The 26,976-nt window shown below is 30.3% G+C and overlaps 1 protein-coding gene across 2 annotated transcripts in view; it reads left to right on the top strand.

The window, feature by feature from the left end:
* The window catches only part of Sik3 (Salt-inducible kinase 3), a 113,868-nt gene that overhangs the window by 77,422 nt on the left and 9,470 nt on the right, over positions 1–26,976 (top strand). For both annotated transcript variants that reach the window (XM_065510591.1, XM_065510590.1), the window contains exons 5-8: positions 603–795; positions 2,422–2,701; positions 2,759–2,996; positions 7,312–7,532. In XM_065510591.1, coding sequence (XP_065366663.1) covers positions 603–795; positions 2,422–2,701; positions 2,759–2,996; positions 7,312–7,532 — 932 coding nt within the window. The remainder of the gene's footprint in view (positions 1–602; positions 796–2,421; positions 2,702–2,758; positions 2,997–7,311; positions 7,533–26,976) is intronic.

Genomic DNA, 26,976 nt, shown 5'->3' with positions numbered 1-26,976 from the left:
AATTATTTAATGGCAAAATTTAAAAAAAAAAACTGAAAAAATGCATTTTTTTTGCCTTGTAAATGCACCTGAAAACTAAATCGATAGTCGGCACGGGTTGTCCTTCTTCGAACAAGCTGTCCTTCTTCAAACTACAGTTCGCAATATTAAAGATAATTTGACAAAATTTGACATAAACGTTTATAATGCCCCTAGGACTAAGCCTAATGAATTTGGTTTCAATCGGTCCCTTATTTCTCCTACATACAATACAACTGCCTTATCTGAAAATAGTTAAGCTCTCATAAATATCTTAACTTATAAACATGTCCAAATCAAATTCAGCACAAATAAGTTGTATATAAGCTGAACTCGTACTACCAAATTTAGTACCATCGGAGTGCCCTAATTTGAGGACCCCCGACCTCGCCCCTGGTAGGCCCATGAAGTCCAAATTCAAAGTTTAAACTCGACAACACTTTCTCATAGTTCATATCAAGCGTTTAGAAGTTACAGATTTATTTCAATCTTTTTTTCTATACCACTGTGCGATGTTCACAGCTAGCCTCCATTAAATATAGTAGAACATTTCTAAAATAACTTCCATTTTACATTTTTTTCAGATCCCGTACTAGCATTACCACAGGTGTGGTGGATCGTTCAGAACCTTTACATCAAGATACGTTAGATCGATTGAGTCCTTTAAGTAATACTGGTGTAACTCAAACAGGCATGGATTACATGTGGTCAGATGTTTCTGTGAATTTGGAGAAGTATAGTGATATTGACCTTGATTGTTTACAAAGACAAAGCGAGGTAAGTAGAAGAGTTTTAAAAAATCGGGGAAAATCAATATGCGTATATAAGGATTATAAATATCAAAAAATACCATAGCAAGCTTATATAGAATGGAAAGATGTTCAAAAATGTTAGCAACCTTTTTTTCTGAACTTTTGGATAGAATCTTATATTTTTTGTAACTATCTTATCAACTATATTTTAGGACATTCTAATAATTTTCCTGTAATAAGTTTTAAGTTGTTGGTATTGAAATGCCCAATTGGATAATAATTCAAACAATGTCATTTTATGATCTTGTGTGGTTTATTATCTGCCTGTGGGAAGCATAGCTGAGTGCTACCGGACGCCTCACAGGTTGCGTATAGTGGTAGATATGCGGGTTATCTGCTAATTGCAGTCGCGGACAGTCAGCGGTTACAAGGGGAGAGTCTAGGTGGGACTTTCGAGCTCCTGCAAATAACGAGTATGTCAATGATCCTTGTGATGTCATGGCGGGCAATTTGCGCCATCAAAAACCCAATCTCACACATTGTTGTGATAAAAAAAGCCTGTCTGGAGCAGAGAAGCAAGCCGTATCGGCGCGGCTGACGGCTAGCCGCTCAGCCAATTTTTTTCAACAAGCCACGCCGCCGCCGAATCACTCGGCTGGTTGGCGGCTCAATTCCTAGCCGATTCTCATTTTTTCTATCGTATTTTATTAAATATTAAGTTACAATTAATTTTTGGTTCTTTTTTAATATCAGTGAATTCTAACGAAAATCGGTATTTAATTGAATTAGTGGCAGTGATACCATATATATGCATTTATCTTGTTTTTACTGTTTTGTGTGAAGCTTAATTAAGATATACATATAAAATCTGAACACATCTATTATTGTCAGGAACCGTAACAGTTATTACTTTTCATAAAAGTTATATTTTTTCACAAAAGAAATATAAAGGGTATTCATTTCCAAAAAGGGAAAATTACACTCTGATTGTTTTACACTTTTACACAAACACAAGAAAAAAATTTAAAAAAAATACAAATTTTTGTGGATTTTTTTTCTTGTGTTTGTTGTGTAAAAGTGTCAAAAAATCAGAGTGTAATTTTCCATTTTTTTGAAATGAATACCCCTAACTTGGTTTTTGATTTATTTGTTTTGTAATTAATTTTTAATAAATAAAAATATTTTTATTTAAAGTAGCGTTTTTGGGTATTTATAAAAAGTAGGAATATTGTTGAGACAAATTGACATAAAAATATTTTATAATTTGCTTAAAAAGCTAATTTTATATTGTTTGAATTCGGCTAAGCTGAATTTTTTTTCAGCCGGTAGAAAACTCGGCGTAGAGCCGGCTAGCCGCCGCCGCCGAAAATTGTTGCTCTTAAGCCGCCGCCGAAATTTTTGAATCGGCTTGCTTCTCTGGTCTGGAGTCTCCAATCGGCAATCCCGATACCAGACTCTGATGCTATCGGCTAATCACCAGTACAACCTAAAGTACAAATGATTACTGAAACCACTCAAAATGTATTTATTTATTTATTTATGTTTATACTATTAAAAAGTTTATATACAAAATTTCTTAAAGCGTTTTTATTGATTACAAAATTTAATTATGTATGTGAATTTTAATGATATGTTTTTCTTTTCTTTTAAGAATTGCAATCAAAACCAATTATGCACTAATTATCCGTCAGTTTCTCATGTGAGTGGAAATACCAGACGGCATACTGTGGGACCCGGGGACGTTGCACATGAACAGGCACTCCAAGATTCCAATGTTGTACCACTTGATTTTAAAAACGAACCCCGAAATAATCAGCAACAATCTGGGAACCACCCACCTATAAATTTGCCTATGTTACAAAATCAACCTCTCCATTATTTAACCATCAAAGATCAACATTTATTGAAACCCCCCCTCGTTATGGGTGCTAGTGAGTACTACATTTATATAGCCTGTCCTAACTTATTTAAACATATTTTGTTTTAAGCCGGTTCATTTAACCGTCGAGCTTCAGATGGAGGTGCTAATTTACCGTACTGTTTCACAACTGGACAGTATCAAAACCAAACCCATCTTACTCATAATCTTCCACCTGATACCTATTATATTGACTCATCCGTCAATGAAATGCCAAGTGCTGATGCTAATGAGCAATTTCCTTTAGATGTGACAACAATTAAAAGTACAAATGCTATCCAGGATGAAGGTTCTGACGAAATACAAAGGTAGTTATGTAACATACGAATTTTTAAAATTAAAAATAGAATAAATGAAATATGCTACATTTCATACATAACACTATGAGACAAAAAAAAACTAAAGTAGAAATAACTGGAAAGTAATACTATTTTTCTGATAGGCTTTATCGAGTACAATAAGACTATGTTTTTGAAATTTGCAAAACACCTCCAAAATCTTGAGTTACGGGTATAAAACCAGGTTTTCATACCTTTAAACACTTATAAGCCATTAACTAAGCTGATTCTCAACAGATTTTAATTTTTGAACCGGATTTAAAAAGAAGAAACTGTGGCCTTCCAGAAAAATTGTATCACTATTATTTGCCGCATAGTGTAATATATCGGCCAAGTTGCAATACCCTACAAATATTGAAACACAAACAAAACCCCTTAAGGATTCCTTCTTATATGACAGAGTTTGGGGGTAGTGCACTAAATGTTGAGTGCAATCAACATTTCACTAGCACTAAATATTATTTTAAAAAATATATTTTTAACTAATTTTCATCAGCTTTAGTTGGAGTGAAGCTTATATATGTATCACTTATATTTTTTAGTGATAGTAATATTTTTTTAACTATAAATCAATTGAGTGGTAGTGTAGAAATTTGCACTAATATATTCAAAATTAGTGATCTTGAAGTTATTCCAGTTTAAACTTGAATATTAAATATACAGATGTTTGTTGAGCAAGCTTCAAAGTGTTTTTCAGCATCCGAAGAAATAATAACACAAAAAAACCCTGATAATGTAGGATTCTTAGATTTTGGGGAAATTGACAGTAAGTGAAAAAGTTATTGAAGAAATTACTTAGTTTATTAACATCTTCAATATTAGGACCTTCAACCTTTGTGCAGAAAGATGGCATATAAAATGAAATACGTGCGTTCCTTTTAAGCTCGGACACTGATATTTGCAGTCTCAAAAATATCCAATAATAAGGCAAATGTTTTTTAAATTTAACGCACCTTTGGCTTCTTCTGCTCCAGTAGAGCGTTTGTTTTCTTTTAGTGGAATGTTGGATTCTCCTCGGAGAAATAAATTAATTCGATTCGAAAAGCTTGTTTTACTTAAAGCCAATAATCGCTAATTATTTTCTGTGTAATTGCTTATTTCTCTTTTTATTGTAATTTGTGTATTTATATACCGCTTTTACGTTTTTTCCTTAAATATATTAACTTAAACTATGAATAGAGTAAAACATTGCTTTGTTGAAAAAAATAGTGCAGGAATATTTTTTTAACTAAAAATTTTAGTGTAGAAAAAATTATTTCATTAGGCTGCAAAAAAAAATATTTTAACTATTTTCAAAATATTATTAGTTAAACAATTTTAACTACACTATCACTATTATTGAGTGAGGCTTACATTTTTCAACTCATCACTAAACATTAAAAAAATTAGTGAATTATTTTACACTACCACTAACTATTAGTGATAGTTAAAAATTATACGAATTAGAGCGTAATTATTTATTTATTTCCTTATTTTGGCTCCCCAGCCATACAAAATTTAAATATTTTAAAAACAATAAAGGCAGAATTACCCGAACGTTGCTGTCCACGTACTGTAACGTACCGTAATGTTAGCACGTTTGTGCAAATTTTGAAATTGTCAAATAATTTATTTCATTACAATAAAATTAATTGTTGCAAAATGGAGTTAGAAGATCTTTTTATTAGTTTAAACTTTTTAAAACTATTTCAAATGTGCAAAAAAGGAACTCACAGCTCTCATGCTCTGAATCGTCGCAACTATCATTTTCGCAAAGCCATCAATTGGATTTTTATCATCTTCTTTTTCTACTATTTTTTTCACAAAGTTTTTTAAAAGACTCAATGGCTCCGGTGAAACTGATTTCATCGTGTGTTTCCGGATTATTTCGCTTCCGTTGAGAGTTGAGGCCAATTCATAAACAAACAAAAAAAATACTATAATTTATAAAAAAGTTAAAGTTATTTAGCAAGAAAATTCAATTAATAAGAATTTAGTATAGATTTTTTGTGAGAGAACAACACCAGTAAAAAATAAGACTAAAAAATCAAATTAATATATCAAAATATTACATTTTTCCCTTTATTTAATAAAAGGATAACACAAAATGAATTCAATTTTGAAACGAAAAAATTATAAGACCAAAATTAAATAATATTCACCTATAACTAAAATAACAATTATAAAAACCAACTACTGAGTAATTTTTGTATTTATTAGTAATGAGTGTGTCCACAATGAATAATAATGACTTCCTGAAGACGGGGCATAAAATTTATTAAATTTCCAATGCAATGTTGATCAATCTGACTCCATTCCTTTATAATTGCACTTTTTTCAGATTTTGAATCCTTATACTGGGTGTTATTTTTGAAATCTATGTTCGATAGTATTGCCCATAAATGTTCGATCGAATTTAGATCTGGACTACATGCCGGCCAATCCAAAAAAGAAATGATTTTGTTGCTTTTGATTTATGGATTGCGGCGTTATTCTGCTGAAATATCCAGTTATTGCCTAACGTATCATCCCGAAAAATTTATTAAAACGTCATCTAGTAATTCAATATACTCCTCGCTATTCATTTTAGTTGATATAAAACAAATAGGATTCCTTCCCGTAGTCGAAATCCCAGCCCAAACCATTACTGCGCCTCCACCGAAATTTGCCCTTAAAAATATGTGACAGCTTGTCAAGTCTTATATCGCTTTGAAATGTCTGATGCTGAAAATTCATATTGCACAGTGTTTGATTTTTAAATTTGTCCAAGATTTTACGTTGTCCTACGTAATTTTATGTGCGTTTACTTTTATTACGTATTTTGTTTATAAACATTGATGCACATACAGTAGCAAGCATAAAAATTGCAACGCTATGCTATGTGATCTTCAACTGGTATTATTTTTCTTATAACTGAATCCAATTCTCCTCATCTGCTATTTCTATATTCTTTGTGGTCATAGTCACTTATTGTATGATATTTTGTCTAATATTTTTGTACGTAAGGATAATTATAAATTTTTTAGTAAAAACAGTGGTAAATTTGTGCGAGCAAATAAAATGCAACTTTATGAAAATTTAATAGATTTGTAAATTATTTTATAATATAATTATGAAAAATGGCTAAGAACTGTAATATTGTTACAATACAATAATTTACTGTTAATACTAATAGATTCAAGGATATGAAATCTACATAGGATAACAGTATTAACGAATGATGAAATTTCCGTTCAATATAGTGAATTGTTCGAAATCAAGAAAATTTTAAGAATTTTTATTTATTTCTATACCAATTTAAAATCTTACGGATATGAAAAGGAAATCAAATAATTGTGGTGGTGTGCCTAAAACTGAGTGCATAAGAGCTCAAGATCAAAAGGATGTGACTAGTTAATGTTAGAAGGGTGCTGAAATTTAATGCTAAAAATTACTAATTGTGGTCTGTAAAAATTACAAATAATGAAATCATATTCAAATATCCATTTTTTGGTAAGTAAACGAATTTCAAAACAGAGGAAGACAACTGTAAATAATGTTAAATTTGACACTGTTCCTATTGCATAGAATGCTATCTTTAGCTTGCATTGGCGCTTAATTTATGTTTGTAAATAATATTATGGTTTATTGGATTGGTTTCTTCTTATTATATTTGCCGCATTAAATTATCTTTTGGAGGTTGCAATAGTCATAAATGTCAAAATGTGTTCGTTTGGGTAGCATCAAATATATGATGTGACCTTCCATGGATCAGGTAACACAGCCTTGATTACTTCAATATCTAGCCATTTCAATAAAATCCATTACAAAACTAGCCAATAAAAATATTTTGACACTCTAATCATAACAAAATTCTAAATTATATCTAAATTTTTGAAACGGAATAGGATCATGGCGGTTTTTGGATAAACTGTTTATCCTTTTGAATTTTAATGTCCTTGAATTTGTTTGTATTAGTAGTAAATTATGGTAATGTAACATTGCTATAGTTTTTAGCAATTCTTTATATTTATTTTTTTTCTCAAAATTTTAAAAATCAAGTCAATTTTCTTAGAGTTGCATTTTTTTGCTCGCACAATTTTACTACTGTTTTTATTAAAAATTTTATAATTATCCAGACGTACATAAATATTGGACAAAATGTCATACAATAATTGCCTTATAATTGATCGATCAATAAGAAGATAAAAACAGCAGATGGGGAGAATTGGATTCAGTTATAAGAAAAATAATACCAGTTGAAGATCACATAGCATAGCGTTGAATTTTTTATGCTCGCTACTGTATATTTAAAAAAAAATTTCAGATATATGAAAAAACGTGGCTGTTCAAAACGACACACTGTTGGATGTACCGAAGATCTTTCCACATCTCGTCACCAAAGTGAACAACAGAGCTTGGCCCATGTATCTGTAAATTTAACACCTCAGACCCCAACTGGAGTTATAACACCAAACGCTGGCTGTGTGAGTGGTGGGATACGTACCAGGCGTACAGGTTTATTAACAGTAACAGAAAGACCTCCGGGTAAGTTAAAATTGATTTAGTAATTATCGAATGTATGTACATAGCGTCTCATATCAATTCAAATCACCCAACATTTTGCTGCTAAAACAATAACAACAAATAAAAACAATAATTATTCAAAATTGCAAACTTCTAATCTATCAGACCATCATAAATGGAATTTCTAGTAAAATTGTTTTGAGTGATTCTATTATTCATTTAATTACTTTTATTTAAATCAAGTTTTCGGTAAAAATTATATATGGCTATTATAACCAAATTTTAGCCCTAGCACCACATGTCACCCAAATTAGTTTTATTTACAAAAACAAAATGTTCCGTTTATTTGGGAGCAAAAACTTCAAATATACTAGACCATTTTGTTATTTGCAAACGAATTTAGAAAGTTAAAATCCTAATGTAATGGTTATAACCAAATGTATGGCTTTCGTTTAATTAACATATTCCTTGTGTTTGTGATTTATCATTTTATTAATTTAATTGTTTTATGTTAAACTAATAAGCCTGTCTATCCTAATTATAAAATCTGACTCCGATAGGATCTGAAGCGCAATTAGTGTTATAAGTATATAGAATTTTAGCTTTCTGGGAAGCACTGGAAAGAATCTTTACATAAAAGAGCTTAGGTCATTATAAATATACAGTTCCGAACACAAAAATAGCAATACCACAAGTAAATATCTTGAAACGGCGTATAAACGTTTTTAAACATTTTAAAATGAGAATTTTCTGTTCATTGTTTGTGAATAATTATTTATGGAAGAAGTATTCGAATTCGAAAAAAACGGACTCTTACATATATACAGTTATGGACAAAAAAATAGGGTCAGTAAAATTACACATAAAATTTTCGAAATTTTTTAAAAAAAAAAGATGTTATTAAGAATATATTTTTTTAACAATGATTGTTAGGTTCTTAATTAGCATCTGGCAATGCTTTTCAAATGAAAGCAATATGATTAATCGTTTTACATTACAAATACCATTCGTTACTACAGACAAAAAAATAGGGTCAGCTGTAAACAACAGTTATAAAAGCTTAAAACCTTCAAAAATAAAACGTGTTTTTGTATAATAGTGCTTTGTAAGTAGTAATTTCAGAATTAAAAACATAATTTTAAAAAAAATATCTCTAAAATAATCAGTTATAGTCAAAATATGGGTCGTGCAAAGCATTGTACAGACGCTGAGCGTTCCATCATTCAAAATTTAAAAAATAAGGGACAAAGTCAACGTCAAATTGCCAAAACTATCGGCAGATCACAGAACTTTGTGTTTAATGCTTTAAAAGGTAAAGAAAATCATTCAATTAGAGGCAGGCCGCGGAAGACTTCCGCAAAAGAAGATAATTATATCAAGCTGTTGTCAACTCGGGACCCTTTTAAATCTGCTGCTGCCATAAAAAATGAGATAGGAGTTGAAGTTTCCACTAGGACTGTGAGACGGAGGTTAGTAGAAAAAGATCTATTCGGGAGATCTTCTAGAAAAGTACCTATGTTGACAAAACGGCATCGGCAAAATCGTATATTATTTGCAAAAACACATTTGAATTGTGATGATTCCATACTCGTAAAAAAATGGAGAAACGTGTTATGGTCGGACGAAAGTAAGATTAATTTAATTGGTAGTGATGGAAAAACGTGGGTAAGACGTCCCAAAAATAAAGAACTTTGTTCCCGTTATACAACAAAAACTTTTAAGCATGGAGGAGGAAGTATTATGGTTTGGGGATGTTTCTCCTGGCATGGCGTGGGACCACTGTACTGGATAAAAGAAAACATGGACAAAAACTTATACTGTCGCATATTAAACGAAGTGATGCTACCATATGCCGAATGGGAAATGCCTGTCAAATGGATATTCCAGCAGGACAATGATCCGAAACACACTTCGTATCTTGTGAAAAAGTGGTTTCTGGATAACGGTGTGAACGTAATGCAATGGCCAGCACAATCCCCGGATTTAAATCCGATAGAAAATTTATGGAAAATCGTAAAACAAAAAATTGGACCACTAAAATCAAAAAATAAGGAGGAGTTGTGGGAGAAAATTAAAGACGCTTGGTATTCTATTCCAAACAAGACTTGTCAAGATTTGGTGGAATCAATGCCAAAAAGGTGCAAAGCTGTTCTTAGAAATAAGGGTTACAGTACAAAATATTAGCTTTAGAACCAAGATTTTAAATGTAGTTTAAGTTTTTTAATCGTTTTCGTTAATGACCCTATATTTTTGTCCATTAAAAATCAATGAAATTTACAAAATTAATTTTTTTTTTTCCATAAGTAAATTATTTTGAGTTTTTAATATAAATAGTAAAGACATATAAACATAGCAATAATATGAAATTAATAAACACACAATTACAATTTAATTTTTTGTTTGTTTCCGCTTTATTCTTAATAATTTTGAGTGACCCTATTTTTTTGTCCGTGACTGTATAACAGTATGTATGTATGTATGTATGTATGTTTTATCAACATTGAAATATCAGTGCTGGAATATTATTTTTTTCCTAATTTTATTAAAGATATCAAATATAAGAGTAAAGTGAAATTTAGTTAAATGTTATGAATTTATTGTATATGTATTTAATGTTAAATTAATGGGTCGATTATGGATGACAGCCGAACATCAGTTGCGTTGTCAAAGGACATTTCTAGGTTGCCAATTTGGCAACATAAAATGATAGTTGCCATCTGTAATACAATTTTGAAAACTGACAACGCAACTTTAGTTCCGTGATCATTCATAATATACCACATAAGTTCTTTTTTCGGTAATTATTGCTTTAGTGGGTCGCGTAAAACATTGCACCATTGCTTAACATAAATAAATCTTTAAGTTAAGAAAAGAAAAGAGGAATATCATATAAATACATTGTATATAGAAAATATGGTAACTGCATCTCAGGAGGATAGAAATGTTAGAATAATAAAATGTGATCCATTTAAATCTACCTAACAAATAAAATCAGAATTATATTTAGAAATTATCGATTATTGTACCCTACTCCAGTTTTTTGATAATAGCGGGTCTTAATATTTCCCGATTTTCTCCATTTTTATTTTATTGGACATTTATTGTTAATGTATATGTTAAACAGAAAAATAATTGTTAAAAATCATGAAATTTACAAATTTTTAATAGCGAGGAACCAGGTCCGTCCAAAAAACGCCTTTTTTATGTAAAATTCAACTTTAGGAAAAAAATTCTCAAATCGCATAGTCGATATCAAAATATAGAACCCACTATTTCGTAAAGGGTTCCGATAAATTTCATTAAAATCGAAGATGTCAAATCCGAAAATAATAGTTTTCTGTCCGTTTTGACATGGATTCTCCCACATATGTATTTATCTTATATTTATTCAATTTATGTTGAAATATAGAAATTAGTGAAACTTAAATATGTATTTAATTTTAAAAACTATAAAAAAATACTAATTCCATGAAGAAAAAAACAAAAGTCAATGTTAAAAATCATTTTATTAATTGGAACAAAAAATATGTATTTCAACAAAAAAGTTAACAAAACCTCAATTCCTTAAAAAAATATGGCTGAAAATTAAAAAATATAACAAAATTCATATTTCACTTAAATTCGTACACTTATATTAACCCAAATATGCCGACTGTACTACAAGTGTACATGTAGTTCTTGTTTACAGGATACGTCACGTTTATCAAAATACCATTTTTTTGTTGTTCACATACTTAGTACTCACCATGGCGTAATGATTATGTATGCGTTACGGCAACAATACAAAAACAAATAACTTTTATAGTGACAAAAACAGCTGCTTAATGTATACAAAATACAGGAAAAAAATTTGACAAGATTAAAGTTGTAAACAAACTCGAGTAAAAAATAATCAGCTGTTTGATTTGATTACTCACCAATACCTCATCGGAGATTGTGTGATCGCATTATTTTTTGTTACTATTTTTGAGTTATTGAATTTTTAATTTGTGATATTTTCATAACGCCCATATTCAGTCATATGGACATATCTCGTTTGTACGGAAAGTAAAATTTTGTACATTTACAAGTGAATAAATACTATATTTTTTTGGAATTTATATTTATAAAGAGTAGCTTGCATGAATGATTCATTATTGTGTTTTAGTTGCGTTTATATAGGACGACTTAAAAAACACTGGCGCATATTCAGAAATCATAACTAAAGTCGGAACTAGTAAAACAGAAACTAAAGAATAGTTCATAGATAGTTGTAGATCTTATTCACAATTAATAACTAGCTTATACCATGTTCACACGACGGCATTATTCGTCATTCACGCTCTCATTCGTCATTCAACCCCCAATTACGAACTGAATTACATGATTCGCCATACAAAATTTCAAGTGCGAATTACCTTGTTCGTACGTAATTCAGTTTGAATTACCTTATGAATTACGAACGAATGACTGTCATCTCTAATTTTTATTGATTATTTATGTATCAAAATCAGCTGTCCAAACAAAAATGTCAAAACAAAACAAAATAAAGAAAAAGATTTTTGTATTAAATAAATAAATTAAAAGAAATAAAAAGTCTGATTAAAGTTAAATTCATTTGTAGAAGTAGCAGCTCTGACATTCTTTCAGCCCACACCTCTAATAAAGCCAGCTCGCTGCCCTGGTTCCACTTGCTTGCACTTTTTCTTTTTTCTAATAATGAAAATAATAATTAAATTATATTTGTTTAATTAATAATGCTACAATTTTATGTTTTTACTTACCTTTTTTATCCATTGCCAAATTACAAATTTGAAATTCGCACCAAACAAACAAAATAAACAAAAAAACAAAACATGTAAACAGAAGAAAAAAACAAGAAGAAGAAATAAATAAATGTCAAACTGAATTACGAATGTTGTCGTGTAAACAGGTTGATTCGCAATCGTAATTCAAAACGAGAATTAAGTAATTCAGACTGCCGTAGAAACATGGCATTAGTTACTGCTTTGACATATAGAGAAAACAAAATATCGATAATATTTTGATCGATATATACTGTAATTAATTAAAAGGCTTATAAAGCTATTAAGAGAGTATTTTTGTTCTCTAAAAGTATATAAAAAATTTATAGTTATAGTTACCCCCATATGCATAAACAGTTTATAAATTTATCAAAGGTCTATAAAACAAAATTTCCATACAAAATCTGTTTCATAAACCTTTGATAAATTTATAAACTGTTTATGCATATGCTGGATAGTTTGTATGTAAATCAATTACAATAAGGGTATGTAGAATGAAATTTTTCAATAGAATGTTGTTGACAAACAAAAAACACATCTCTAGTTTATTTTCTTTTTGTATAGATGTATTAAACTGAAATCAATCAGCTGTTTTTTGAATGTATTAGTTAGTTGGCATTTAGTTACAGCTTTACCCATGATTAAGTGCTAACTAATTGTGCTGAAAGTAACCAATTGTGAATGTAATTAAAAAAGTTAACACTTGGTGATCGTTTATGAATATGCGCCACTGTGTTTATCAGTGTTTCGAAGAACTACTAAAAGCAGTCGCATTTTACTAAATAGTTAACTTTTTACAGTCTCATGCTGAAAGAAAAGTAACAGTTTCAGTTGTTGATCACATGGTTACTAGAGTGGGTCACCCGTGTATGAAGAAAAATTTTGTTTAAGTTTTTTATGGGCACGGTGACAAAAATGTGCCAAATTATAATATTTTCATGTTACTAAGTTTGGTTGCAATCGGAAATAATTTTCTGCCTCCGGTTTCATCTTTTTTTCATTAATATTTCTTCAATTAGATTGGTATTTGTTATTTTTTCTTCCTGAGCATTATAACAGGACATATATCATTACATTTTATATAAAATTTGTTTGATAAATTGAATGAAACTTGCATCAAATAAGCTGTGAGTCACTGTACATACCCGATACATGATTTTTTTTGGGATTTGGATCTGGCAACGCCGCCATGAAATAAAGCGGAAAATTTGGGATTGCAAAAAATAAATTAAACAAGTAAGAGTACTATATTCGGCCGAGCCGAATCTTAAATACCCTCCACCTAAATATGATGGTATAAAAACTGAAATAATATAACAATTGTTAGAAGGACTAGTTTACGCATAGGATATTTTATTTCAAATGTACAAAAAATTGTATCTAATTCAGCAATTTATAACTGAAATTCCTATTAGAACGTATGAAATTTAACAATTTATATACTTAATAATTAGTTAATACGTGAAGAAACAGAGTATAAACAAGTAAGAGTGCTATATTCGGCTATGCCGAATCTTATATACCCTTCACCTTTGTTGTGGATGCATTATTATTTTTTATAATTATTATATATGTATGTACATTGCCCACTTTCAACGTACAGCATCCTAAATTTATCAAGAACACAAAAAACAACAACAACGCCAAACGAAACAAAACACCAAAAGAAAAAACAAAATACGCAAGCCAATGAAACCAACACACGTCCAAACATACGTTTAATTGTATAAAAAACAACAACGCCAAAAGAAACAAAACACACATACGATTTGTTGCTTTTTTGTCCAAACATACGATTTGTTGCTTTTTTGTCAAAAAAACCTACACACAACCAAACAAACGTTTAGTTGTATAAAAAACAACAACAACGCCAAAAGAAACAAAACACAAAAAAAAACAAAATACACAAAACTTGCACATCCAAACATACGTTTTGTTGTTTTTTTGTCAAAGCATGCAATACATTGTGTTTTTTGATGAAATTTTCAGAGGTTGTCTCGGATTTTTGCTCATATCTCCGTTATTTATGGACGGATTTTGCTGATTTTAAATAGCAAAATTCTCGAAAGTATGTCTGACAGAATTGTTGAAGATTTGGATCCCGGAGATATCTGGGGCCTTCAGAAAATTGATTTCAACAGACAGACGGACAGACAGACAGACAGACGGACATGGCTTAATCGACTCCGCTATATATAAGGATCCAGAATATATATACTTTATAGGGTCGGAAATGAAAAATGTAGAAATTACAAACGGAATGACAAACTTATATATACCCTTCTCACGAAGCTGAAGGGTATAAAAAGGGTATACAAATATATTTGGTAAAATTTGAAAATATTTGGTTGTGGGACTTATATGGGAGCTATGACCTATTATGATTTGATTGTCATAAAATATTTTAACGTGATTTTTATGGACTTATATGGGTGCTGTGGCCAATTGTGTACCGATATTCACAAAATTCAGTATTATGATTTTTGAATACAAATTACTGATCTGTGTACTATTTTGGTTCAATATATGGAAGCTAACCTATTATAGTCCTAAGTATTTGAGGGCTATTTTTGTAGAATTTCATATAAACAACGCTATTAACAAAAGTGGACCTTATATGGGAGCTATGCCGAATTATGGACGAATATTTAAAAAATCTTGTAGCTCGATTCTTGGATACAAATTACTGATCGGTGTAAAGTTTTGGTTCAGTACAGATTTTTTTGGATATTTCTGCAGGTTAATGTGTTTTCCTGAAGTGGTTCTTATATGGAGGCTATGACCAATAATGGGCCTACCATCATAAAATTTGGTACATCGATTTTTGTATATATTGAATAAATTTGTTTCGAATTTCAACCTCATAACTATATTTGTAACAAATTTATGAGGATTTTAGTGATTTTCGGGAGTGGACCTTATATGGGAGCTATGGCTAAATATGGACCGATATTCAAAAAATTCATAAGTATGATTACTGGTTACAAATTACTGACCTGTGCGTTATTTCATTTTGATATTGATATGTTTTAAATATTTTTTAAGGTTAATATCTTTTTCGGAAATGGGCCTTATAGGGGAGCTATGACCAATTATCGGCCAATCTGCATACAATTTAGTACAGTGTATATTCTGTGTATATGAGTATTATATTTGTCGAATTTTAGCATGATAAAGATATTTATAAGAGATTTATGAGTACTTAACTGATTTTCGGAAGAGGACCTTATATGGGAGCTATGGTCAAATATTCACAAAATCCTGTAGTATGATTTCTAAGTATAAATTATGGATCTATGCAAAACTTTGTTTTAATATTGATATTTTTTAGATATTTATGTAGATTATTGTGTTTTTCGGAAGTGGTCCTTATATGGGAGCTATAACCAATTATCGGCCGATCTACATAGAATTAGGTACAGAGATTTCGGTATATATGCTTATTTAAGTGATTTTCGGAAATGAACTTTACATGGGGGCTACGGTCAAATATGGGCCGATCCACAAAAAATTTGGGGTTGTAATTTTTTTAAGCACGAAACTTATTTCTCCTGAATTTTGTGTGGCTACTGCAATTTTGTAGGCATTTACAGACCTAATAACCATATTTCGGGAAGAAATTTGTATGGGGGCTAGGTGAAATCATGGACCGATTCTTATAATTTTCGCCAGAGTTAGTCCCTTTAACATAAAAATAACGTGTGTGCAATTTTATGGTATTATCTGCAATATATTTGCACAAATAAGGAAAACTATGTTAAAATTATCAAGTTTTTTTTTAGGTTGTCTCACATTTTGGTTCATAGCTCTGGTTCCACTGAACCGATTTTGCTGATTTTCAATACCAAACTGCTTAGGAGAACAATAAACATTTTCTTTGCAAGTCTACCAATTTTGTTTGCCTTTTTTGGGCGTGAGCGTGTTTTACACAGACAGACAGACGGACATGGCTCAATCGACTTAGAATTTCATAAGGATCAATAATATATATACTTTGTTGGGTCTCAGATGAATATTTCTCAATGTTACACACGGAATGACAAACTTATATATACCCTCATTCACCACTTATGGTGGTGGAGGGTACAAAAATTATATTTATAAGTGGTTTTTATTCCTTAAAATATATTAAAAGACTTTACAAAACTTTAATTGAATGACTGAAATTCAAGTTTTTGCTATTTAACAATAATTAAAGTTCAATTACAAAAAAAAATGTTTGTTGCTGTGTGGTGATGTTTCAACTTCTAGCATAATACTGATAATATAAAAAAAAACTGCAATAATATTTATAAACATATATACTACAATTTGCCGATTTAATTCTACAACTTGGTCTCCAAACAATTTTGTCTCCCAACATAGGGTGGCCCTTAATAAACGAAAGATGGATTTTGGCCATTCTCACCCGCCAGTTTGGTGAACATTAGTAAAAAATCATCCTGAAAAAAATTTTAGGTAAATCGGTTGGGGTTAAGACGTGCCGCAAGCCCTCTGAAGTTTTGAGATGCATTTACAAGGGGAAAAAATGCATTTTTTTCATTTTTTGTAAAAATTTTGCCATTAAAAAATTACTTTTGCAATTTAATTTAAAAGAATAGAAATGTGAACGCAATTGTCGTTCTAATGAGACATAAAAAACAGAAATTGGTCAGAAAATGTTAAAGTTATTAAAATATCGCCAGGCCATTAACGTGTCTCACGCAACTAGAACAAGAAATGTAGAAGCAAAATTAACATATTTTGATAAATATTAAAATAAAAGCTAATTTTTACTTAAAATATGTCCATATTTACTTGTATATGAGTTTTTGTCTCCGTAGGATACCGTTAACCTATTCTTAGTTATGAACAAAAAAATAAAATTTTTTAACGGCAGTTTCAAAACTCCATTTTCAAATTTTTAAAAATTTTGTTAAACAAATTTCAGAATTTTTTGATCATCTCATTGAGATTTATTAAGAATATAATAGGGAATAAAAATGTGAAAAAAATTATGAAAATATCTCTTATAGTTTTTCCGTACCTGCGATTTAAATTTTGAAATTTTCGAGAAAAACCAATTATTTGGCAATTTTTACTCGAATGGCGTTAATGGCCTGGCGATATTTTAATAACTTTAAAATTTTTTTTTACCAATTTCTGTTTTTTATGTCTCATTAGAACGACAATTGCGTTCACATTTCAATTCTTTTAAATTACATTGCAAAAGTAATTTTTTAATGGCAAAATTTTTACAAAAACTGAAAAAAATTCATTTTTCCCCTTGTAAATGCATCTCAAAACTTCAGAGGGCTTGAGGCACGTCTTAACCCCAACCGATTTACCTAAAATTTTTTCAGGATGATTTTTTTACTAATGTTCACCAAACTGGAGGGTGAGAATGGCCAAAATCCAACTTTCGTTTATTAAGGGCCACCCTAATGTTCAACAATTCTTCAAATTTCTGTATATTTGCTTTTGTACCGGGGCTCCAAGTCTGAGACATCTTTTATTGTTTTTATTATACCAGAGCTGTAACTATTCAATTAATTCATTTTATGATGTCCCCGCAAAAAGAATGCTGTAAATGCCCCAAATGTAATAAGAACGTTACAAAAATTCAAAAAAGCGTTGGCTGTGCTTATGGCAATAATTATTTTCATTTACCATGTGTGAAATTTTCCGATGAACTTTATAATATTTGTCTTCACAATCAAGTATTAAAATATATATGTGATACATGTGCACATATGCCAAAATATTGCAATGTGCAAGACGAATTAAGGAATGGCTTTGCTGCTCTTACAAGCTCTTTGGCAAAAGACTTGGAAAACAAATTCCTTGAAAATAAACGTTTTCTTGAGAATCAATTAGAAGTGGGTTTAAAGGCTATAGAAGCAAAATTTGATGTATTGGCGAAAAAATATTCCGATGACAAATATAAAGGGCAGACAATTTGCAACCTGAAATAAAGAATTGTTATAATATGATAAAAGATTATTGATGACTAGCATAACCCGGTGTACTTCGCTACCCCTACCCTAGAAAAATTAAAAAATATTAATGATTTCTGATACAACCTAACTCCGTACAATGGAACGAAAATAACACATGCAAAATATAACTAACTAATTTGGTATGGGAGATACCACTCCACTGTTACGATCCCACCCATTTTTAAATCTTTTGTGTAAAAAAAATAACTCATATCAATCAAGCTTTACTTTAACTTTCCTTTCATCACGCTTACCTAAACTTGCAAAATATAACTAACTAATTTGGTATGGGAGATACCACTCCACTGTTACGATCCCACCCATTTTTAAATCTTTTGTGTAAAAAAAATAACTCATATCAATCAAGCTTTACTTTAACTTTCCTTTCATCACGCTTACCTAAACTTCGTACAGGGATCAGGAATAAATTCGTTTTTAACTAACCTCCGTAGAATGGTAATAAATTGATTGATACAGAGTTTAAATATTTTTAGAATTATAGTTCTCGAGATATTCAAAATTAATTATTTACATTGTGCACGACTACTACTGCAATCCCGACTATTTTCAGACAATCTGTGTAAAATGGTAAGAGAGCTATGCGGACAAAGTTTGAATAACCTTGCAATTATTACTTTGTATGGAAGATGACTCACCTCCTTTTCCGACCCCTCCCATTTTTATTCCCCAGATATTCGAAATCAATATTTACTCTGTATGGGAGGTGCTACGCCCTCTAATCTAATTCCGTCTATATTCAGCTAAACTCCGCACAGTAATAACAAATTAATTCGTAAAAAGTTTAAACATTTTTACAATTATAGTTCTACAGATACGCCCACTAAAAAAAAAAATAACTCATATCAATCAAGCTTTACTTTAACTTTCCTTTCATCACGCTTACCTAAACTTCGTACAGGGATCAGGAATAAATTCGTTTTTAACTAACCTCCGTAGAATGGTAATAAATTGATTGATACAGAGTTTAAATATTTTTAGAATTATAGTTCTCGAGATATTCAAAATTAATTATTTACATTGTGCACGACTACTACTGCAATCCCGACTATTTTCAGACAATCTGTGTAAAATGGTAAGAGAGCTATGCGGACAAAGTTTGAATAACCTTGCAATTATTACTTTGTATGGAAGATGACTCACCTCCTTTTCCGACCCCTCCCATTTTTATTCCCCAGATATTCGAAATCAATATTTACTCTGTATGGGAGGTGCTACGCCCTCTAATCTAATTCCGTCTATATTCAGCTAAACTCCGCACAGTAATAACAAATTAATTCGTAAAAAGTTTAAACATTTTTACAATTATAGTTCTACAGATACGCCCACTATTCCAATCCCGAACAATTTCTGCGAAACTATGCAAAATTATAAATGAGCCATTTAGACTAAGTTTAAAGAATCTTGCAATTATAGTTCACAAAATATTTAGAAATAACTATTTAATTTGTATGGGAGGTGACTCACCATTTGTTCCGACCCGTCCCATTTTTTATTAAACTTCATGCCGTGATAAGAAATTGATTCGTATGAAGTTTGAAAACCATCACAATTATAGTTCTGCACATTTTTAAAATAAATATTTACTTATGTACAATCCCAATAAGCATTTTTACTGGAATTCAAGTTGAAAGCAAGTGTAATTCAAGCCTTGAATTATAGTCAAGCAATTGAATTACAGTTGTATTACACTTTATTTCAATAGCATTATCCAGTAAAAAGGAAACATAAATTCAAGCCATATGTTTTTTGTTTGAAATATATTTAATTTTTCAAATATTTTTAAAGTCTAAAACATAATTACATTTGCATTCAAGTCAAATTCCAAAAAAATTTTCAAATGCTTGAATTTTTGGGGCTTTGGTGCTTACTGGGAATTACATATTTGCCCCCATATGCATAAACAGTTTTTAAATTTGTCAAAGGTTTATAAAACAAATTTTGAATGGAAATTTTGTTTATAAACCTATGATAAATTTAAAAACTGTTTATGCATATGAGAGTTAGAAAACAAAAAAAAACCACCACTACTAAAGTCTTCTTTGTTTTCTATAACAACTCTCACTTAAAACAGAGCGAAATCAATACTGTTTAATTGTTTCTCTTATTTATTTACAACAACAAATTGGACAAACACGCATTGTTTTGTTTACATTTTAGCTTAAGGTTCACATGTACACGTTTTTGCATATGTATTAGTAACATCTTTAAACGCTTATAACTCCTAAAAAACTGAACCGATTTCAATAATATATATATAAAGAAATCCCTTTAAAATGGTATATTTTTTACCCTAATTGAATGTATAATGAGAGCGTAAAAGGGGTCTAAAGAAATCGACTTGCCTATTAATATTATGATGATGTAGCCACTCAGAAAATAAAGCGCTTAGAGATGCAAAACACTATTTCTCAAAGACGCTTAAACATATCCGATGTGGTCATTAAAGGTTTGCCAAGAAAACTTAAAAATTTACGCAAACCTATAGTACAAATTGCATCTTTATGTAATGTTCGCCAATATTATTCAGATATTCAGCATTGTACTTATTTTGAAGGAGGGAAATCTGTACTTGTCAAATTTAATTCAGTACAAATTCGTGATGCAATAATGATTATTCATCGGAAAAATAGAAATAATATTATTTTAAAAGATGTAATTTGTGGTCACGCTACTACGAATGTTTTTTTAAATGACCATTTAACGCCTGCAGCTAAGGAATTGATTGCTGTTTGTAAAAAATTAAAGGAGAAAGGAAAGTTTAAAAAGTTTACCTATAAAAATTACGACATTCCCAAAGCAGAGTCTGTGTTTATGAATGGGACAGTCAAGGCTCTTAATTTGGAGCAGTGTGTTAGTATCCTGGAAGAGGATTGTGATTCTTCAACTGAACTTGGATCTAGTGGTAGCTGGCTTTAATATTATCCTTTTTTATTGTTTCTTTATTTTATTTACCTTTTTAAAGCAGGAAACATTATTTCCGTTACTTAATTATTATTCAAACTTTGTGATATACCTTAAATTGTATAATGTTTCTGCTTTAAAAAGTAGTTTTATCAATATAATATTTTCATAATTTTTAATTTATTTTTTACAAGTTTTTTGTTAAACTATTTCAAATATTTTTTTATGCCTTCCCAAAAAAAAATTATATTTTTTTCACTTCTGCATATTTTCTCTTAAAGAATGAATTGTAATTTAGGCTCTATTGTCAGTGACAACTCCCTTTTTGAATCTCAATTGCATAATTATTGTAATAATTTAAATATTGGTCACATTAACTTTCAAAGTTTTGCTTTAGGTGGTACGTCAAACAAACTTGATGAGTTGAGAAATGTACTTAAAAATAATCCATTTGACGTTGTTGGAATAACTGAAACTTGGTTGACGGATAAAATATCCTCGAATGCGGTTTCACTTCCAGGTTATGTTATTTGCAGAAATGATGGCACAGGAATGACTGGTGGTGGTGTCGCTTTATATGTATCTAGGAAAATTAAATTTAAAGTTATTTTTAGAGATACTAAATATAGAGTTAATAGAAGAGGCAGCGGTAATCATGTATCTGCTGAATTTTTGTTTATTGAAGTGACATTGTCTGGCCGCAAAATCCTTGTTGGATTAGTTTATTTACCCCATGGCGATTTAACAATTTTTGAGGAAAGTATTACCGACGTTTTGACCAAATATACTGACATTGTAATTGTTGGTGACTTCAATAACAATATGTTTGACCTTATGAGAGCAGTTTCTGTTAGAGAAATGTGTAATAGATTAAACATATCCTGTCATCATAACTCTTTACCTACTCATCTAAGCGTGAAATATGGCTCAACATCTTTAATAGATTATTTTCTTTTTTCTCCATCCATGAACATTCTTCAATCAGGACAAGCTCAGATTCCTTCTCGTCACTCATTTATATATGCAGTTTTTGATATCAATGGCGGTACATGTGAATGAATTTGTTGAATATTTTGATTTTAATGATATTGATTTTTCCCTCTTGGAAAACTGCTGATGTGAATGAGCAGGCGAATGAGTGCTATACCATTTAAAAGACGTAGAGTCTGTAAATTTTATAATGATACATGGTTTAATTCCCCTGATATCAGGAATATTTTGTCAATACGAAATGCTTCTTATCGTTTGTATTTACGAGATAAGACTGGTCAGAATTGGAAAAACTTTTGTCGCTTAAGAAATTGTGCAAAAACTATTATTCGTAATGCTAAGCGGAAGGCACATGCTAGTTAATTTAATGATAAAAGCTCTGAGCAAATTTGGAACACGCTTCGTGTGAATGGAATCGGTGATACTCCAGCTAACATCGATTATATTGATGTTAATAGTTTAAATTACTATTTTTCTTCTAATCAAGGTTCCAGTTCATGTGCAAATTTTGATCTAAATGTTTTTTCTGGAAGGTCGGTGAATCTAATGAAATTTAAAATTTACGCCCGATTTCTATTCTACCTGTTATATCAAAAATCGTGGAGGTTCTGCTGAAAAATCAGTTAACAGATTATATTGATGAAATTTAATTTTTTAGTGATGCGCAATATGGTTTTAGAAATGGTAGAAATACGACATCTCTTTTACTAGGAATGACTGATACTATAAGGCAATCTTTGAGCCATGGTAATTATAATGTTCTTTTATCAATCGACCTTACCAAAGCATTTGACAAAGTTGATTATAGCATCTTAATTTCAAAACTACATAGAAATCTAGGTCTCTCATTGTCATCCTGTAAACTTTTATATTCATATCTTATGAATCGATTTCAGTATGTCTCGATTGCTGATGAAGTGGTGTACCTCAGGGTTCGGTCCTTGGGCCCATATTATTTAATATTTACATTAATGACATTTTTGGAGATTTTGACAATATTCCGTCTTGTATTCCATTTGCATATGCAGATGAATTGTTTTTTCTTTTTTGTGGTGAAAGACAATTTTTTGATGTAACGCAACAGATGATTAATTACATTACTTCTAATATAAGTAATTGGCTTCGAAATAACATGTTACTCGAAAACAAAAGTTATGGTTTTTGGTTTACCTTTGGCAAAATTTTCCCTGACCATTGATGGTAGTTCAATTCAAATTGTTGATCATATCAAATGTCTTGGATTGTGGTTGGACAATAAGCTTAATTTTGACAGACATATTAATTTTGTTATATCCAGGGTGAATTACGCATTACGAAGGATTTATAATACTAATTTGATTTTACCTATGTATATAAAAATAATGATAATTCATTCATTAGTTATGCCCATATTTTTGTACGGCATTGAAATATACAGTGGTACCTTAGGATATAACATTAAAAAACTCACCAAATTGTTTAATAGAGTAATTCGTTACCTCTTCTCTTTACGATGTCGTACTCATGTATCGGTGTATGTTTGTAGGTTTTTAAAATGCTCATTTTTAAACTATATAAAATCTAGACTTTTATTCTGTTTTTATAACATGTTCAGAAATGGAAATATTTTACGGATGATTTCATTTTTTTCTTTTAGTTGATCTAGTCGCAATCGCCAAATTTTAATACCAAGACTGACATCAATTTTGGAACGCTCATTCCATGTGCGAGTAGCTAGGATATTTAATAGTTTGCCAAATTCTCTTAAAACATTTGAATATTCGTATAATACCTTTAAAAGCAAAATTCTTACTTATCTTGAAAATAATAATTTTTATTAACTATGTATAACTAATTGATACAGTATGCAATTGAGATTTGTTTTGTTTGGTTTTTTATTCTGTCTAATATTTGTATACCCTAGTTTTTAAGGTTAGATATAAGTTTTCTATATAGCAATTTAGCTATTTTGATGAAAAAAGTGGAAAATTTGTTAACTATATATGGCCCTTTGGGCTCAGTTATAATTGTATAATAAATAAATAATAATACATATGAAAAGAAAAATTTTGAATCAAAAAAATCATTCGTGTTTTTTGAAAATCTTATACAAATTTCGTTTAGATGAAATTGTATTATGTTACTTGAGTTTTTGACAAATATTAATACTCAGTATTGCCGCCTATAAATACCTTAACATATTAAATATTTAGAGAAAAAAAGTATTACACAAATGTTTACAGAAGTGATAGAAAGGATAATCAAAATAATAATGAAGTGTTCATTTAGCGACATAATTCTTATTGCAATAAAATTTTGGTATTGATTTTCTCGATTCTATCTGAGCTTTGATCAATCTTTCTCTTCTTGTTTTGTTGCACAAAGTTGGTGTTGCTTTATTCACAGTTTTGACTGCTCTCTCAAGAAGAAGATTTTTTCATCTACAGATTTTAATATAGGTGATTCAGTAATATTTTCATCCAATTTCAAAAGGTCAAGTATGACGTAGCATTAAAATTTATCTTTGGTATCTGAAACAGCCGTAATTTATTTGACGTTGCACAGTGGCATGAGAAAAAAAAGAGGGAAATAAATCTGTAACTTCTAACCCCTTATTCCGTTTGAATGAAATTGCACATGGCAAAGGGGAAGTGTTGTCGAGTTTAAGTTTTGAATCTGGACATCATGAGCCCGTCAGGAGCTGGGCCAGATGTCTCCAAAGTAGGACACCGGGTATGGTCAATTTTTAAAATGATCCTATTTCTTCGTTTGTGTTCCGATTTCAAAAAAATTACATATATAGAATCTTCCAGGGTTTAAAATTAGTTAAACGTTTTTTACATTTGACTACCGACTGCGCAATAAATATGAATCGTTTTCATATTAATGTGCACAAATACTGAAAATATACAAACTATAAACCAATGCCATATATGCACAAGCTTCATGGTAGAAATATTTGTCGCAGTTTTTCCAAAAATATTTTGCCTTGTGTGGGAATCGAACAGTCACATTATTTGCTTATGTTTGATAGTCAAGCTGCTAACTCAGTGCTCCATGTACGAGTTATTTTATTGTAAGTTAACAATAGTTTTAACATCAACATATAAACGAATATGATATGAACAAAAAAATTAATGGCTTTGACAGGTGGCGAACCACTAACCTCCCATTTTCCAGTCAAGCACACTAGATAGCTGTGCTAAATGCAAAAGTTCATTACCAGCCTGTATAAAAATAAGTACTTATTCTAGTAAATAAAATAATGTGCTGGGTAACCACTACTCCTTACAAAAGAATGCATGAAATAACTAGTTGTCATTACAAAAATTCACAAAATTTTTGCTGGGGAGTTATTTTATTGTAAGTTAACAATAGTTTTAACATCAACATATAAATGAATATGATATGAACAAAAAAATGAATGGCTTTGACAGGTGGCGAACCACTAACCTCCCATTTTCCAGTCAAACACACTAGATAGCTGTGCTAAATGCAAAAGTTCATTACCAGCCTGTATAAAAATAAGTACTTATTCTAGTAAATAAAATAATGTGCACTCATTACAAAATAATGCATGAAATAACTAGTTGTCATTACAAAAATTCACAAAATTTTTGCTGGGACGTTACTGACTGACTGAATGACTGACTGACTGATTCATCATCGCACAGCCCAAACGACTGAAGCTAGAATCATGAAATTTTAACTGTGGGTTCCTCCCTCCCCAAAACGATCCACTAAGAAGGGATTTTTGGAAATTCGGGGTAACCTTATATCTTCAAAACTAATAAAGATACTAAAAAACTTAAATTTGCATGTTACTCCATTTAAAAAATAAGCTGACAGGTGTCTGGTACTTTTTTGAAATTCGAATCTTTTAGGGAGAAAACGGGTAAAAGCTGTATTTTGGTACTTTTTGGGCAACCCATGTATCTTTTAAACAATTAAACATAGAAACAAATCTTAAATCGTATTCTTTACTTTACAAAAAATAAAAAATATAAGTTTGGTACTTTTTGGAAATTCGAACCCTTAAGGGATAAAAATTGTGTTTATTTTTGGTACTTTTTCATAAAACATATTTTTCTATAATTTGACATAGACATACGAATATTTTATTATCGGGAAAATACATTTTTTTTGAAATTATTAATTTTGATCATTTTTTTAACATTGGTTCCTGGATTCATACATAATTTAACTAACAGGGTGTTATTTGGAACTCGAGTGCCAAGGTGTATATTGGGCCAAATCCGGGTAAACAGTTTTGTACTTTTTTTAAAACATATTTTTTCTTGGGCACATTAACACAGATTTTAATATTTTGATACATGTCTGTAGCATAAACAACTTTTGCAAAATGGAATATTTTTAAAGTTCGAACTTGAGGGGGGTGTTCAAGGAAGAAAAGGGAAATTGGTACATTTCTCCTAATGGAACTTTTTTAATATTTTAAATTATTTCACTTATTGACATTAAAGTTAGCTGATATGTGTCTGAGTGAAGTTTGTGTACTTTAGGTACTTTTTTATTCGTCTAATGGTACTTTTTGAATTTTATATGACAATGGACTTAGAAACATGAAATTAATCATATATGGTCCTAATTGAGTGTAAATTTTAGGGGGAGACTTTTTGGTACTTTTTCTTTAATCGATTGGTACTTTTACTTTTTTGGTAATTGTAATTTCTTAAAAGCTTACATGAGCCCCAGTGGGTGGGAATCCACAAGTGGCTGATTTTTTGTACTTTTTCTATATTATAATGGTAATTTTTGAATTTTCTATAATAATGGACCTAGAAACATGAA

Source organism: Calliphora vicina, chromosome 5, assembly GCF_958450345.1.
Source record: "Calliphora vicina chromosome 5, idCalVici1.1, whole genome shotgun sequence".
Classification (NCBI taxonomy): Eukaryota; Metazoa; Arthropoda; class Insecta; order Diptera; family Calliphoridae; genus Calliphora; species Calliphora vicina.
Note: the sequence above shows the minus strand (reverse complement) of the source record. Positions and strands in the feature narration are given on the sequence as shown.